Here is a 17,583-nt window from a genome sequence, read left to right as displayed (position 1 = left end):
TCCAGATGGCTCACCCATCACACATTAACTTCCATTGATTTCATTCTGAGAACAAGCTTGAAGGTCCACGGATGACTGGGGTCAATAGACTTTTTGTGCAACAGACAAACCCCTAAAACAAACCAGGTCTGAGTGCTGCTGTCCTGCTCACTTCGTTAAAATCTCACTGGTTAATATACGTAGCTTTAGTGTGAAATTAATGTAGGTAATTGCTGCAAGGTGGAAACACTGAATCTCCTCAAGACTCACGTTTTGGGGAAAGTAAAACATTAATCGGGTCTTAAACCTCAAGACAATTTCTCGTCTTTATTGTAGGAAATTCTTTTCCAGCATATAAAAAAAATGTTCTTTTAAATCTCTTAAGACCTTAAAATTGAACAAAACAAAAGTTCGTTTGATCTTGATGAATCTGAGACATCTAAACTTAAACTGTTTTGATTTGTTCGGAGTGTGAAACACTTTATTTTTCTTTTATGTGGAAAGTACGCCTCAGCAGTATTTCCCCCCTCACCCACCTTTTGTCCTTCACACAAAAAGCAGGCTGTGAAGGAATGCACGTCACGTACTGTAATATCCACACAGTAAAGGGAGTCAAAGGGAGTCAGTGACCTCATCTGATTGTACAGCTGCCTTTCTTTCAACTCTTGACCGTTGTTCCGAACAGGCACCGTAACTATTATCAGTCGGGGGCGGGGGGGGGGGGGGAGCCCTGATCTAAAGAGAAGTGTTACAATTAAATTTTAAAACGCTGACTAAAGATGTTTGTCTTTACAACGCTTGAAACTGAGTCTATGAATCGCAGCGCTGCACTGTGACAGGGAATAGGGGTGCTACTTTATTTTTAAAGCAGTAGAAATAGACCAGCTATTTCTACGCGGGAGTGAGAGGGAAATAAGTGAACCTATTTTTAACGCAAGAGTGACAATGATTTGTTCAAAACCACAGATGGGGACCAGTCACCTTAACTGTTAAATCACGTTTCCTTTAAAAGAAGTATTAATTCAGTCAAGTCCTACTTATATTAACAGCAGTCACAAAGCCAATGTGGAACATAAACATCCATGTTGCCGCAGCAGAACATATCCCCTTAAAGGGCCTGTGAAGTTCCTGTAATCACAAACATGGCATCACCTCTGTTCTCCGGGGCCTGGGGAGCTTAGCAAAAAAACTCTTAAGAGCTAACACTCCATCAGATTACAGGTTCATGCTGTTCACCCTTAAAAAACGGAAACTTACAACCACATATCACACTTGCAAATTTGTTTTTTTTGAATGTTTTGAAACCTGTAATTTCACATGGGTTATGAAGTCTTCTTCTCCTTCGCTTTTATTGGTGAATTGTTGGCATTTAAGGTCCATTACTGCCACCATCTGTTCGTATGAAGAAGCGTGAGACATAGAAGAGGAGCACAACAGTTGTTAAAGCTGGAGACTTTTACATATAAATGAACGTCCATTACATTCAAGCCCTTGGTAAACGATTTGCACACTGTCGATTAAGCTAGTCTGCGGTCAGGTAAATCTATCTGAATTTCACTGTGTACCGGAGTTTTAAATTTGGTGTCTCTGGTGTCATTACTGCGTCGGCTCAGTGGTAGCATTTAATGCCAAGCAGCAATTATCGCTAACAACTCCGGGGATGGAAATAGAGTAGGCCGCAGCAACTAAGTGTAGTGCAGTCTATGGAAGAAGAACAGTAGTTATGAGTGTCTGGCGGTCAGGAAGAATGAACCAGGATGTAGGACTACTCCAAGAAACGTTTCTGATTCTCCAGAAAGACTAAAGCGATTGACAACACATCTGTGTTTGACACAGATTGACATTTGTGGGTTTTCTTTCGGGGGCTGAGGAACTGTAGGCGTATGTCACACACACACATCAAATTACATTAAACAATGTTTGGGTAACTAATCCCGCTGCCAGAAGGGGGAGACAAACGTCGCGCACAGGGGTAATGTTCTCTGTGAAGTTTCTCTTTTACTTTCTCCAAAACAAACTGACTAATTTTCTGGTCATATAACACGTGAAAAGCTTATTTGGATCTGTTGAATCCTGCATTTTTACAGTGGTTAAGCGGTCTTCTTCTTCGTCACATTAATTGGTGAATTGTTGGTCGGTTACTGCCACCATCTGTCCACATGAAGAAGTGTTTCAACCTTTCATTTCAAAGCACACAAACCACTTCGTAAAGAAAATAACAAAAGACCAAGCAGAATCCCTCTTGGTTTTTGGTGGTTATATTTCAACATCAGCATATTTTCTTGGCAGCATATAAAAAAGAAAGGAAACATTGACTACAGCTAAATACCAGTCTCTCTAAGCCATCTCTGTACAGTGTAGGTCCGACTGATGAGATGCACCACCTTTCATTCATTCCCTTCTGTATCAAAAGACACATTATGTTGAATTTTTGGACATATTCTCTTTGCGCCGCGGCCTTCCCAAATAATTACTGGTTGAATATTGGCTGAGTGAGAGATCAAATTTGAGTCAAAACAAACAAGAATGAGCCTCCGTTTACCTGCACTAGGTACAGAAAATGACAAGAAGAGCTAGAAAATAAACTCTGACATTTAATGTCCTTTCTGGGAGGTAAAAGTCTTTTTGTACAAGTCCCTGGTGGCCCATCATCAACTAGTTTTCTACTGGAACAGGGGCTATGTGATATACAGTATATTCTGTCCTGATGTGCCTAAGAGTTCACAACCGAGTGAGACCTGCATCAGAACAGAATATATTATAAATAATGAATTAAAGAGTGCTGGCATCCGTAACACCTTGCTGGCCAATCGTAGAGCACTACAAAGGGATTAGGCTGTCAGTAGCGACGTCAGTATTAAGATTAGCCGAGAGACGGTGAAAGTGGTCCATCCACTAACAGAAGTCTTGGCAAAAAAACTGGGCCTACTTCCAGAACAGAAGGTTATGGGGTCAAGGCCAGTAACATCGTCCCAGATCATTGGTGAAAGGGTGAAGTCTACCAGAGATACAGACAAGCAAAAAGTGAACATGTCTGGGAAGGCTAGTTCCTCTCCTGCACAAATACAGTCTCCTGTGGACATAGCCCCGCCTCCTGCAGTGTGATGTCATAGTCCAAGTGGGCGAGCTTCCTTCTGGGAAAGTTGGTGACGAGTTCGAAGCGTTCGTTGGGGTAACCCTTGGACTGGACGTGTCTTACCAGGGCCTTGAAGAGAGAAGGTGATATAATGGTAGATAAGACATTTTAAAGAGTCGGTTTAATATAATATCCAATTTATACTAATTATGGTTTGTACTCACCAAAAGTGTTGCTTTAGAAGACAATGAAATTTGCTCCCTTTGTCCATCTGGGTAGCGAAGCATCAACCTGGCTTTGGGCCCTATGTGAAAGAAAACAAGAACATACTTAAACATCTTCCTGAGATGCTGCTGTTGTTGTCCCCGTGTCACTGCATTTAACCTTTAACTGGATCACAACCTTTTCCTTTAATTTGGAAATTTCAGAGTCACTTTTCTTTTGTTTTCTCTGACCATCACTTTTCACTGGAAATGGGTAAAGGATATTCTAACTGAAATTCAAGTTCAGGTAACACAGGTTTAGCATCTGACAGAGCTCATACTGCTGGAAGGTAGACGCTGATAGTTCAGTACATTAAGTACAGGGTTCTGAACAGATCTCAAGTCTCTGTGGAGTGCTTCGCCTAAGAGTACCCCCAAGTACCCTGATCTGGAGTTAATTACATTTTGTCACGGTACCATGGGCCCCTTTATAAAAATGGTTTCTTCACCTTTTCTCTGATTTGGATGTGAATACCCTCAACTAAAAGCTGAGCCTGCACCTTAAGCACATATTCATCATATAACTGTAACCTGGGGGCCATTTTGGAAAGCAGATAAACGTGTGTCAGTGTCCAAACATATATGAAGCTGACTGTAAATATTGCAAGGAGCCAACAGGTTTTTTTTTTTTTTTTCTCCGTACCATTGTCGTCAGGACAGTCCACGTCACAGGCTGTGGTGGTGCTGATCTTGGAAGTTCCTGCACTTTCGGCTTGTGGGGCGCAGTGGTTCCCTCCAGAGTCTGCATCGGGCTGAGGATGACGAGGGCCAGACGCCGAGGGCTCTAGGTGGTTCTTCTTGCTCTCCTCTTTCTTGTAACTGTGGTTGTTTTCTTTGTACGGAGACTTTCTGTGGGATGAAGTGGAACTATCGGGATGTAGACGCTGTTGGGCTGCGGTGGCCGAGGGGGCTGGGGCGTGTTTGCTTGTGGAACTTTTCTCTTCGTGGGGTACTATCGTTTCACTGTCTGAGCCGTCAACAGAGATGGGGCCCTCGCTGTCGGAGAAAGGCTCTGCCTCTGATTCCTCGTCCGATCGGGGAGAATCGGGAGGTTCAGGGACATTCGAGGACTCATAGTGGGTCTCCTGTAGGGAGGCTCGGATCGCAGCCTCCAGCTGACTGTCTTCGCTGGCATCAATCAGACTTTCCTACAACAGAAAACAGAGTACACAGCTGTAGAAAACTCATAGAGAACAACACATAGAGAAGTAGAACTTAATAAATCACTAACTATCATCATTAACTATCACTGTATTTTGGAAACAGAAGCTCGAAGGAAATTCCAGCAGAGTAACAGAAAGAGAGTGGCGCTCTAATTAGAGCAGAAGCAAGAATTTAGACGTGACACATGAGATTAGAAACCCACAGAGCGAGCTCGTTTGGCAGGGGGTGCGTGGCAGGATGGCCCGTCGAGTTGCCCGTGCTCTGCCAGGAAACCAGTTGCCTGCTCCAGGAACGATGCCACATCCAGCTGGTTCCATTCCACCATTTTTTGACCTAAATGAAACATGAAATGAACAATAAACCACAGAAAAATAAAAAAATAAGTAGTAAAGAGACACATCGATTTCAATCCACACTACAGATGTGACCGACATTATTTTTGGCACTGTTACTGTAACAGATTGAAGATGTCAGTCTTTAGTTAATTACTGGCTACCGATTTCTTGCTCTGCTGTATACTGTTGATTTTAAATTACTTCTCATAATACTGTTCCCTTATTTCTAAAAGGCATGCATGCAGGGAAGATGTGCAGCCCTGTTTCCAGAATCTCTAACACACTGTGACTGTTGTTCTTCTTGATTCTTTCTGATAGTTCAGTTGTGTTTGTGAAATGATTAGCTATTAAAAACTAAAATCCTCTGTGTATTTTTACATCAGAAAACCCCTTGCTGTCACTCTCTTCCCATCAACACTCACCTGTGCGCGGATCAAGGATGGAAATGTATGGAAACTTGTTCAGCTTATAGAACTGGATGTATCTTTGTCCCTCTTCACTGTCATGATATACCTGTACAGTACAGAAATGCAAAGTACAATGCATTAAAGAAAATTTTGAGAACAATGAAGTTAAACACGTTTCAGATCAAGATCAAATCAGTTCAACCTCAAATTCTCAGATGCTTTAAAGGCCTCAATTACAGAATAGTGAAAGCATGAAGAACCCCATACAGAAAGACGATACGTTCTGACGTACCTGCCAAAATATGAAGTGTTCTCTGATGATGTTCTTCACTGCATCATTACTCCACACATCCCTGTTGAGGCACTGGCAGGCAAAGTCCTGAACGTTTTGAATGTTGATCATTAGCCACTTGTTCTCCATCTGTCCACAGTCTTTAGCCTATAAGCACAAAAAAATAAAAATAAATAAATGCAGGATCACGGCAAACACAGAATATTAGAGGAATGTTGTTAGTGGGTGCCTTTGGGTCCCATGGGTTGAGGGGAAGGGGCCTCTGTGGATCATGCCACAGATACTTGATTAGTTTGGGATCTAGTGAATTTGGAGGCCAGGTCAACACCTTGTGCTGTTCTTCATGTTTTTTTGAGTTGTTCCTAAAGTGTTTTTGTGTGTGTGCCTGTGTCAGGCTGCATCCTGCTGGGGATGGCTGCTACCATCAAGGAGTGTCATTGCTGTGGGGTGGTGGTGCCTGGTCTGGTCTAGGTGGGTGGTACATGTGTAATAGTCGGTTTAGACTTCTGCGTTAAGTTGATACAGAAGCTAATGGGACAGCACAGACCCCTACACAGACCCTAGCGACGTAACCGACATGCACCTCTCCAGAAATGTAACTATACACCGCAGCAACACAGAGTGCAAGAGCTGTGATTGGTCCGCTTGGTTGTTGCATATTTCCGCTTAGTAGTCCACAATTTTCGAATTGTTTTGGATCAATACAGATGGAACACATCAAGGAAAGGTTAACTGAGGAGGTTTGGAGATACAAACATTTGTATGACTTGTGTTCGGAGAAATTTCAGTTGCCACTGTTGAAAGTGAAGCAGGAAGTGGAAAAAAAAATGAACCCGACTGGCAAAACCGACTAGCGTTTTGTTACAAAGCTTTGTTACAGAACGAGCCAGGCTGATGAGTGCACAGTATAAATGGCTCACACCGGCGCAGGCTGCGCGGGTAAGTTACGGTGTCTACGTCCTGCAGTACTCCAAAAGAGCCTTAAGTAACATCCACACGAATTCCAGTTCAAAAAGTTTTACAGCAGAACTTTGCATTATCTTAAGATGGTGAATGTTACTTACTTCTCCTGTCAGTGGTTTTAATGTTGTGGCTTATCGGTGTATGTCCTCTTTTAAAAAAACATCTAAACGTTGTAGAATATGATGTTTTGCCGGCGTCCGCGTGTTTTCTTCTGATTCCCTACCTGTGATCTACAGTCACCCTCTGAAATTTCACTGAAAGTTCACACAAACTGAATAAAGGCGGTGTAATGTGTCCGGCGAGTGACTTCTCACCGTCTCAAAGCTGCCTTTGTGCATGAGCTCGATGGGAGGACGGAAAAGGTCTGCCAGGGTGCTCAGTTTCTTATCCACTGTGCCCCCATTACGCAGCTCCTGTTCCTGGCGGACTAGAAAAGGAAAAACATTTGTAGTCACTAAAAGTTGGTTGTTATTATGTAGCATGACGGTAAATTACATTTACTATTGATCAGACATCGTCTTAATCTTAAAAAACTTGAATGCACTCACTTGTTTCTGTTTGGAAGTCTCGGAAACCATCAAATATCGATCGTGCTGGTCTTCTTCGCTTTGGCACTGTATATTTAATGAACACGTAAAAAGACATTCTGATCAGATTATTTATCTCTCCCTTTGCACAAGACAGAATAAGAGAGAAAACACTATAATACCTCCAAATAGTGGTTCTGGCTCCACCAGTATGTCCTGCTTCTGGGGAATGGGTGCTCGTACTTCACTGAGACATCAGGCAAAAGATACAGAATTAATCTAAGAGGCACCTCTAAGTTAGGAAAACCTAAACACTTTTTTTTTTTTTTTTTTTGGTCTGACACAAGTTTGTGGAGATTATACTGAGCTTACTCTTCAGGGGGAGCTCTGCTGCTAGAAGCTGCTGAACTGGAGCTTGTGCTGGGTTCCTCTGCAATCCCGCCTCCGTCCAGAAACATGGTCACTGCCATCTCCAGGTTGTTGTTGCATGCTTCTAGCATATGTTTTCCAACGCTCTCTGTGGCCCCTGAAAGAGTGTTGGACAAAGAATAAAACAGATAATGAGAAAGGTTTAAAGAGAAAAAAGGTGATACACAGATAACTGTGCTATAAGTATAAGTTGTGAAAGCATATAACTTCCTTATGGTTAAATAAACACAATCAAACCACAAAATTAAAAAGTTGGATCTAAGACATACACACAGCAGCACACAAAGAAGACCTGTGCAAATGTTAGCAACACTGTTTGCACACTGTGACATATTAAAAGAGTATAAATCACACGTGAAGGTGAATAATCTAATCTGACAATGACAATATTTGTTTTTAACGTAATCTATAAAAGGCATTTAATAAAATTTTGGTTTATTAAGGAGTCTTTTCCAATCCAGTACCAGTCTGACACAGTCTGAACGATTAAAAATTAAAGATAGATAGATAGATAGATAGATATACAGATTTTACATCCGTAACAAGCAAAATATGTCCTCATTACCTGCTTTGCTAATTTATAATCTTTACCTTGTGGCCAGTGACATGACATTATAAAAGCAATGCACATAAAGTAAAACAGTTTGTATAACTGAAACAAAACAACAGTAACACAGCAGAATTATGCGTCTGCACCTCTTTTGTTGCATGTTTAACTGTTCATCATAAAGTACCACACTCATTTATGCATGTTGTTACCACTTTACTAAATATTATACATGAATATGCTTAACCTTTCTTCATATGACTGATTTACCAGGTGATTTTAATTCTCTATTATAAGACAATGCGAAATTGCACAAATTGTGTGTAAATGCAAAATAATCTTTTCCAATCATGTGGTCAATAAATAAATAAAACAACTGTTCACTGTGGATACATTAACAGATCTAAAAAAAAAAAGCCTTTGCAAGCTGTCTGAAACACTCTGATGAAACTACTTCAAGATACATAGCTGCCTGAGATGTAGGAAGTATACGCAACTTGTTTTATACCACGGTTCAGTCGGCAGCAATGTGCTGCTACCTGATCAGTGGGCTAAACGCTGCAAAAAACACCTGAATATCCATCAAATGCCTTCAGATCAAGAACCGCCACAGTCTATATAGGTATAAAACTCTTTCGCAGATGAGAAAACTCTACCCCAGTATGAACTTGTAGTGTTTTTTAAGTGTACAATCTAGTGTGGCTACAATGAGCTTTCTGTCTGTACTGCGCATGTCCGTTTCACTTTTCAAGTCTAACAGCCCCTGAACTGAGTCTCCTCTCTTCCCCGTAAAATAACTTTAAACTGAAACATTACCCTTAGTGTGAGAGCGCTTATAAACAACTGAGGACCTCAGTGTCGATAGTTGGAGACAGAGAGTGTGTTCATTCATGAGTAGTTAACCCCACAGTCCCAGCGAAGATGACAGCAACACAACACGAAGCCTGGCTGGTGATGAAGAAGGGAAATGTTGCACAGCGACGTCCATTCCACATTATCAAACAACAAGCCGTGCAAAAAGAGCAGAAAATACGCTCTAGGCTGACGATATGGTGTCTCTAAGCAGCATTACTACTAAAATAGTGGATTATTAAGTGGCTTTGGGAGAAAATTTTCAAAGCCGATGGCTTTATTGTCCCTTTTTTGAGTCTTTCACTTGAGTTTCGCTGATAACTGCCTGTGCTTTTCCCCTCTGCAAAGCATTGACAGCGCAGGAGCAAGAGCAAGACTTAACGGTCGTTTCCTTATCTACGCACCCATTTTGTTGTCAGCTGGGCAAGGTGGCTTTCCCCACGTGAGCACACAAATCTACTTGATAAATCCAACCCGAAATAAAAGGTTATTTTTACCTGTTATAGCTGTGAATTGTTGTATTAACCCGTTCACCCCCGGAGCTGAGGTGTCTCCGAGCGCCGCCATCTTACCGCCACAAACAACAACATAGATGTGGCGCATGCGCTGACGTCCCTTTTTCCCCTGCCTGGCGCGGCGCGAGACCCATGCGTAACCATAAAGGACCGTGCTGCATTGTGGGTAATGAAGTTCATTCATGGGAATTAATTATGTTCCTTTAAAAATATTTGAATCTAATGGCGTTTTAATTTTATATGTCTCCATCAGCTCTAATATCATTTAATCTCGTACTAACAACGCTGTGCGCTGTACAACATAAACCTTTTCATATTCAGAATAAACTATGTAGTCCACATTAAAATGCTTAAGTCCCTCGCGTTTCTTGCAGCATGGTTCTTTGGGTCATCCGTGCTTCTGATTTATTAATAGCTTATAAGCTAATAATAGTAATAGCAATACGATTAATAATAGAAGACTTTATTTCAAAAAATATGACGGTATGGTAATTTTGGGGGGGAACAAACGGAAGTGATGTTTGTGATTAATATTTCAAAGAAAATGTCCAGAAAGTTAGATTCTTTTTTTCTTTTTGTCTTTTATTTTAGAGATTCAGCGGAGTATAGCTGAGAAAAATGGGTGGACACTGATGTATTTATTTTGTTGCTGGTGGGATGACTTTATACAGCATTCATCTGCTAATCTGTCTACTTAAAGTATGTGTCCACAAATCTATATGGATTTAATTAAAGGTGTAAAGGGCAAAAATACTACTATAAGACCTTCAATCATTAAAATATGAGTTAGATTTAATTAGAAATGAAGCGATCAGTTGGAGGTCAAATCAATAGACTTTGACAGTGCATCATATACTCCACTGACTTGTGCAACACTGGTGCTTTTGAACTTGTTATTGGAATACTTTTTAATTATCAGTGTATGTTTTTCACTGAAAATAAAGACAACAGGAAATATTACGTACCTGGGTGTGAAGCTTCATAATTACAGTAGCCTACGCATTCTTTAAGACCAAGTTACATATTCTCTCAATACTAAATCAGGTTCTGTCATGGCAAATACAAATGACAACTACATAAACTTGTTTCTTAAGTAGTGTAATTTTATTGTTATTTGCATAATACATTCAGTTTCGAAACAGCGTCAACCAAGTCCTAAACCCAAAGACCCAGGTCTACCAGCGAGAAGCTGATAGCAGTTTGAGTAATTGCTCCTTCAGAGACCATTCGAGGTCAAGTTACTTTAATTATCTCACATAAATCTGTTGTGCTGCCTGGCATAAACAAAACAAGAGAAGAAGAAAATCACTTTACAAAGGGGAGGTGATGATGGCACTGGATTTCTACATCATGAAATGTCCAAGGTGTATTTACAAATACCCTCCCGCTGGCCAATTGTACACTCGTTACACTGAATCGGAAGTTACATGACATTCATATCAATAATGTATAACATCCCAGCTGATAGTCTGATATGATACTCATAAATGTCCAACAGTTATGCTTAAGACCACTAATCATGAACAATTTGACTTAAGAGAGTTGAAATCGTAATTTCCATTAATTTCAAAAAGAGCAGGTAATCAGCTAAAGACATTGACTCTACAATAAAAATCAGCATTTTCTGTTCGTATTTTCTTGAATACAAGGGGTCATTTAAAGGCTTGTGATAAATAAAAGGAATCAGATGTTAATGATCTTCTATTGCACAGAAAGCTCTTTTCCTCTTAAACCCATTAATGTACCTAAGTTCAATTCTTCCGTATTGTATTCACAGGTGACCCTTCAGCCCTGAGATGGGGAATTATTTTCATATAAAAGATACACGACTTTTTAACTTTAACAGGGTGTAAATCAAGCGCACCAAAGCTTTATATACAGGAGACCACGAGAATAATTGATTTACTTTTGGTTTCAGGTGGTCATCTTTCTGTTTGACATAAGAAATCCTATGGCAAGTACGGTCAACGAATATACATCAATTCCTATCATATTTAAGTCAAATGTTAACGTAGTGTCTTTATACATCACAAATTTTTAAATTCCAAAATGTGTTTTAAAAAAAGAAAAATTGTCTGTGCCAACAGCATCAAGTATCTTACATTAGTTAACGCTTAACTGAGATCAGTCCAGCCTTTACAACGTAAAGTAAATTCAGAAACTATATTTTACTGCTATCTAATCTGTTTAAATTAAGTTAATGAACAAACCAAAAAAGGCCCGAGGCTGTATGTAATCAGTGATGTATGCAAAAGAAAAAATTTAAATATAATGGTACCACTGATTACAAAACCACATAAAGTGATTTTACATTCTCATGAGTTTTATGTCATTGCAGAGGTCAGTCTCGTTAATCAGCAAATGGATGTATGAGCTGTGTAATACTACATTAGAAGGAATAGACAAGGCTGCTGGACATCAAAATTTGCCAGTTATTATTAACAGTGTCAGTTTATTAAAACGATACATCAGTTTAAGCTGTAAAGGATTTGTTTTCCTTAAAAAGACTGATGTATGGAAGTGCCACTTCACTGCGTCGCTTTGAATTAGTCTTAGACTGTCGTGTTTTGTACCCGGTAAGGACAGTTTTGAAGCACGCCAAATGACAAGGTAGCATTCTGATCATTGAATAAAATCTATTTTATGATGGAATTTCCCTTTAGCGTTAATCGCTCAATGTGTAGCCTAGGAGAACGGCATCATTCTGTCCCAAGCGAAAGAAATTAAACTCACAAAATCCCCCAAATATTAAGAATGCCACCATTTTCTCTAATATAAGAGCACAAATTAGATAACGTGATAAATAAGACTGATTTCCTTATTTCCTGATGGGCACTGCATGACCAAAACAGCAAAGGAAAGTGCACAGGAAAAATGAGGGAATGGGGTGGGGTAGTTTATCCTCATCACAGTTCCACCTTATTAAATAAAAGCTTCCACACAACAGCATAGATCAAGGTTTGAGTGAGTGCACACATGCATACGTGTACGGTGAGTGACGTGTAGGTGATGTTGGAATGTACTTTGTGAATGGAGTGACAATGTGACTCAGTGAGGCCAATGTGTTTCAAAGGGTTTTGTTTCAGTAGGCAGGGCAGGCAGGGGGGGGGGGAGTGAGGGAGAACACTGTGAAGTTGGCAGGTGAATCGTACGCTGCGGTTTTAGAAGCGGATAAAGGTGGCGTCGATCTGGCGTACACTGGGCAGCGCCAGCATGATCTTCCGCCGGTACTGTGGATCCTTCTGCAGCGGGTTTCTTTCAAGGTACACCGTCTCCAGAGACTTGGCATTCTTCAGCTCGTCGAGATCTGACCAGTTATCTATCAGATTATTGTTCATCTAAGGAGAGAATGATGATATAGACAATAAGAATACACATTCAGCCTTGCCCTGCATGGAAAAGCAATCATACAACATACTGTATAGAGGACATTTAGGGCACTGAAACAATGAAGCATCATTAATTGGTGTTTCGTAAATAATTAATAAGTCCCACATAACTGATCTATTTAAAATCATGTAGTATGCAATAGTTTGGGCATCACCGGCAAAATAAAATATTTTGTTGATTCTTAAAGAGAAAAGACACAATTACAAACAACATTAATGCACTGATATGTTCTCTGAAAGGAAAACAGTTAAACAGAAATTCCACTTTGAACAGCACTCCTGAGCTAAACCTTCATGCAGCTCCTCCGCAGTCACAGGGTCTGTTTGCTTTTCCTTTGTGTCCAGCAGACTTGAAGCTTCATCTAAAACCTCCCTTATCATTTTTTGTCTTGTATTCCACACTTAACCCTTAACTGCCATTTCTCAATGACACAGAAATTGCAAGCTGGAAGCTTTTATATCTTTTAATAGCCTGTCTTTGCAGGCATCGCATCATCTAGCCCCATTTGTCAGTGGTTAAACAGACCACATGGTGACCGTGTTTGTATTTTTGCCAGATCATGGAAGGAAGTGATGTCTGCTTGCAGCACAATAAACTGAACAAAAGGCACTACAGTGCTGTTTAAAATGGCTGAATGGGGATGTAAGCAGAGATTAAACTACACCTCTACGTCCGATTCAGTTTTTCAAACTTGATTACATCACTCTGTGAGTCCAACTTTACTGTAATATGCAAAATATTCAACAAATTATGATTTACCTTGAATTAAATTCATTACTTGACAATTTCTAGTTAGAATTTGTTGATCTGTTATAAAGTATTTTATTAATCAATTCCTATTAACCAACTTAACATCCGTTAATTAGATCCAAAGTACAAGTAATAAAGAAAAGCATTTATATAATAAATGGTGAGTCGGTTCCACAGCTCAGCTAATGAGCTTATGAAACTTCTGATACCGGTATTACTAGTTCTACTAGGTCCAAACGTCTGCCATCAAACTCGGCTGTTTGCATGTTCGTCTGTAATGAGGCTGCACATTAAACAACACAGAACACAAAGATCGAACGGCATTCTTGTTTAACTTTAAATGATCCGTACCCAGAACTCCTGCAGCTCTGTCAGATGGCTGATGTTTTCAATTTTCTTTACTCGATTGGCTGCAATGTCAAGGGTGGTGAGTTTTTTCTGTGAAGGACAAAAAATGTTTGAATGTCCAGGGGAAACTTTATTTTTACGCGTGGACAGTTTTGCATCTAGTCTTTTCAGTTTCTACAACTCACATTGTTTTCCAAGCCCTCGATGACCTCGATGCCATTGTGGCTCAGATAGAGCTCTCTCAGGTTGAGGAGGTTCTGTAGACCCTCAATTTTAGTAATCCGATTACTCTGCAAATAAATGTACACAAAATGATTAAACCTGGGGTCAATATATAAACATAATACATCGTTTTATTCATATGAAAACTTGTGTGAGGTTACCTGAATGCTTAAAACAGTCAGGTTGTGTAAACCATCCAGATTCTGAAGCTTTGTTATTTTATTAGTTCCCAGAAACAAACTTTGCAAAGAGCAGAGTGCATCCAGGTTCTCAATGACCTGTAAGCACAACAAAATAAAAGACGCCTGTAGTACATCACTTAAATTTTTAACATATGACTCATCTCACTGTAGTAGAGACCCTCGGTATCTCACCCTAATGCGATTGGAGCCCAGCTCCAGCATCTCCAGACCTGTGAAGTGGTCCAGGTTGGAAATGCTGCCAATTTTATTGTGAAGCAGAAAAAGTTTCTTCAGCCCAGTTAACTGCTCCAAACCCTCCACCTTCCTCAAAAGGTTGAAGGACACGTCGAGCTGTCTGTGTATCAATTAAACAAAAATCCCAGTTAGAACAGTTGTTGGTTCCTTGCTCAATAAAGCACAGATTACAACCACATGTATCATTTTCAGACTTACTCCAACTTTGTGAGGTTGTGCAGGTTCTCCAGTTTGCGAATCTGATTGTCATAGAGATCAAGTTCGTGCAGTGAGCTCAAACTGTCGAGGTTTTCTATCTTTTTGATGAGGTTCTGTCGTAAGGAGAGCGTCTGTATGAACAGAGATACAAAAAGTGAGATGTTAACAGTTTTTACTGTACAACTGTGTCTGCGTCAAATATGGCTGCCTAGTTTTCCAGTTTAAAAAAAAAAAAAAAAAAAGGAATAAAAAAATAACCTGAAAAGTGCATGCTACGTCTTTATGTCATCAATGACTGACAGTAGACCTGAAATAAATAAATTACTTACCTTAGCCTTCTGTAGCACCTCCAGTCCTTCAATTTTTCCAATACGACAATGAACAAGATCAACATCCTAAAAAGACCACAGACAACTTGACTTGATATATTCTCTTAACTAGTGCTAGGAGTTGTTATTTGGTTTTCTTTGTAATGTACTACTACAATCGCTGCCACACAGGTGAAAAGGTGTCTCCACTAGCAAACATTACACATACAATCCACCACATTAAACTTCATTTCCTAAATTATTAAAGAAGTTCCTTCTAATCATACGATCAATACAAATCATTATAGACAGCTTAATATTTGACTAACCTCTTCATCTGGGTCCAAAGTTATTGTGTCCATGTCAACTGGAGACTCTTCTTTACCTATAATATAAAAAAAATATATGAATATAAATATCATTTAAAATAGCATCAACCTAGAGTATTTCATAAGAATAAAATACTAAAGTAGTATAAGACACAATGGGCTGAAAGGGAGATTGACAGTTAGGTAATGCTTTACCAGTTCATTAGACGCACTAGTAAGAAACAACACCCCTGATGACTGTTGTGATTTTATGTTTATGTTGAAACGTTGTCAGAAAGGTGGTAATTCAGCTGTACAATCATTTTGGAGGATGTAGTATGTGGTGATGTTAAACTGCGTATTTCTATTTAGCCTAGTCCACAGCGGACAACAATGCTGTTGTCAAAATATTAGAAACATGTGTTGGTACAATACAATACAGTTCAACAGTACGACAAACCACAACCTCCAGAAAGAACACGCAGCTGAATCAACAGCTCTCTTGGTTATTTTAAACATATGCTGAATACTATGATCTTCATGAAGATAAGATTAAGTGCAGGGTTGTTTCATTGTAATGTCTTTTCACTGGTACCCACTGAACTGACAAGCGAGTGTGTGACCTGAGCTCTATGTGGTTTTGTGAAGGAGAGGATTATGATTTACTTGTGGTAGCGGGTTGATTGGGATCCACATCGCCGTTGATGCTCTTCCTCCTGGTCTCATCGTCACCAGACTCCTCAGACTCACCCCTTCGGTCCACTACAGTCAGCAGAAAAACAGGAGCTTTGTATCCCCATAAAGATGCACTGCAGCGCTTCTGTGACACTTGATCCAAATGTAATATGATGCTAAGATCAGGCCTGCTCCATCTCGTTCACTGAGCAATCAGGAGGTGACATGAGGAGCATCCAGCCTCTGTATGGCACTCTCCTGGATACTTACTAAATTGTGACAGTGCATAAAAATCCACTGATGGAATAACCTGGTCATTAAATCTGTCAGATTAAATCTGCACTCATCAGACCACATGGCTTTCTTGTATTACTCCAGAGTTCAATCCTTATGGTCCATACCAAATGATCAGTGGATTTCTTAAGGCTACACAGCTGTTCAGCGTGGCAGTCTCCTGGATATTTACTACATCGCGACAGTGCATTCGGTACTATGCCCAAATTACACGATCAAGTGCTAAACATCATGATTACATCTTCCACAGACTTAAATATCTCAGTATGAATTTCCGTTAAGCGGTTCGCGTCTGTATTTCCAGTGTTACCAGCTTGGACACAGCTTGCAAGCTAAGGTTAGCATTTTTACATTAACACACTGGCATCCCACTGCTAACCACATTAGCTAGCTAGGTAGATGACTGGACCACAGTAAACAGGTATACGTGCTATAATTTCAAACGTGTTATACGGACGCACATGAGACGTTAAGATGGAAAAATCACTTTGAGACTCCACGTTGCATTTATTAAAGCCGCCGTATGTATAATTTGTCAGGATTAAACAGCCGTTAAATTAATAACGACAGCTAACGTCTTGTTGTTAGCATGTTAGCTCGTTAGCTAGCAGCCCATGGATGAAGGTCTGGTCAGTCCCCAGAAAAACGATTCGCAGAGTGCGGTGATATAAAAAGAGACAACTTTATCTTAGTGGATGCCAGTTCACAAAGCTATGATAATCATGGCCAGGCTGCAACCTTAAATATTTAGCTACTCACCTTCCATTTCTTGAGGCTCTCCAACAGACACGGAAGCCATGTTTCCTGTAAACACTCCTGACAACCGCTCAGCCAATCCGGTGAAGGCACGAACCTGACACAAGGGGGCGCTGCCGTCCCGCATTATGAACAGCTAGAAACAAGCGTACATAGTGTACTTAAAACAGTAAAATATAATAGTATTTGATGGTGGAAACAATGTGTACTGATTACCCAAGTGCTGTATTTCAACTTAATTTCCCCTCCTACATTTTAGAAGAAAATATTGTACTTATCTCCATGAGGCAGCCAACATCACCCACACAGGCCTCGTCAACATCATCTCACAATTCTGTACTTAATCTTGACTGAAGCAATGATTTATTGTCATTATTTTATGAGGGATATTTGTCTAAAAACCGAACAAAATATATTAAACATCCACAGTAAAATCGTGGTGTATATCAGTAAAGACAATGTGTAATGATAATATTGTGAGGCGCTTCTATTTGTGAAGAAACATGATGTTTTGGCTGGATTACTTGTGAACCACAAGCACTAAAACA

At 40.0% G+C, this 17,583-nt stretch overlaps 2 protein-coding genes across 2 annotated transcripts; both read right to left on the bottom strand.

Annotated features, from left to right (window-relative positions):
* Window positions 1-602: 602 nt before the first annotated feature.
* On the bottom strand, window positions 603-9,437 carry ubxn7 (UBX domain protein 7; the record flags this gene model as incomplete). The annotated part of the gene is made up of 11 exons (XM_084545877.1): window positions 603-3,184; window positions 3,280-3,359; window positions 3,962-4,466; window positions 4,685-4,815; window positions 5,240-5,330; window positions 5,517-5,663; window positions 6,794-6,906; window positions 7,028-7,093; window positions 7,189-7,253; window positions 7,379-7,532; window positions 9,332-9,437. The coding sequence occupies 11 exons, from the start codon at window positions 9,435-9,437 to the stop codon at window positions 3,023-3,025; spliced, it is 1,620 nt and encodes a 539-aa protein (XP_084402003.1). The 3' UTR covers window positions 603-3,022.
* A 979-nt stretch (window positions 9,438-10,416) lies between these two features.
* On the bottom strand, window positions 10,417-17,159 carry ppp1r7 (protein phosphatase 1, regulatory (inhibitor) subunit 7). Its single transcript, XM_084547063.1, has 10 exons — window positions 17,039-17,159; window positions 15,977-16,072; window positions 15,332-15,387; window positions 15,024-15,089; window positions 14,695-14,825; window positions 14,434-14,596; window positions 14,221-14,337; window positions 14,023-14,127; window positions 13,841-13,927; window positions 10,417-12,687 (listed from the first exon to the last, which is right to left on the bottom strand). The coding sequence occupies exons 1-10, from the start codon at window positions 17,076-17,078 to the stop codon at window positions 12,511-12,513; spliced, it is 1,038 nt and encodes a 345-aa protein (XP_084403189.1). The 5' UTR covers window positions 17,079-17,159; the 3' UTR covers window positions 10,417-12,510.
* Between the last annotated feature and the right edge of the window lie 424 nt (window positions 17,160-17,583).

Source organism: Chelon labrosus, assembly GCF_963514085.1.
Source record: "Chelon labrosus genome assembly, chromosome: 6".
NCBI classification, from domain to species: Eukaryota; Metazoa; Chordata; class Actinopteri; order Mugiliformes; family Mugilidae; genus Chelon; species Chelon labrosus.
This window is presented reverse-complemented; position numbering and strand designations above follow the sequence as displayed.

What these genes read in the sequence shown, in the direction of transcription:
- ppp1r7 (XM_084547063.1), bottom strand. Translation starts at nt 17,078, where the DNA reads ATGGCTTCCGTGTCTGTTGGAGAGCCTCAAGAAATGGAAG. An exon ending in CAATCAACCCGCTACCACAA is followed by an intron (nt 15,388 to 15,976) that starts GTAAATCATAAT and finishes TTTATATTATAG; the next exon opens with GTAAAGAAGAGTCTCCAGTT. An exon ending in TGGGCTCCAATCGCATTAGG is followed by an intron (nt 14,338 to 14,433) that starts GTGAGATACCGA and finishes TTGTGCTTACAG; the next exon opens with GTCATTGAGAACCTGGATGC.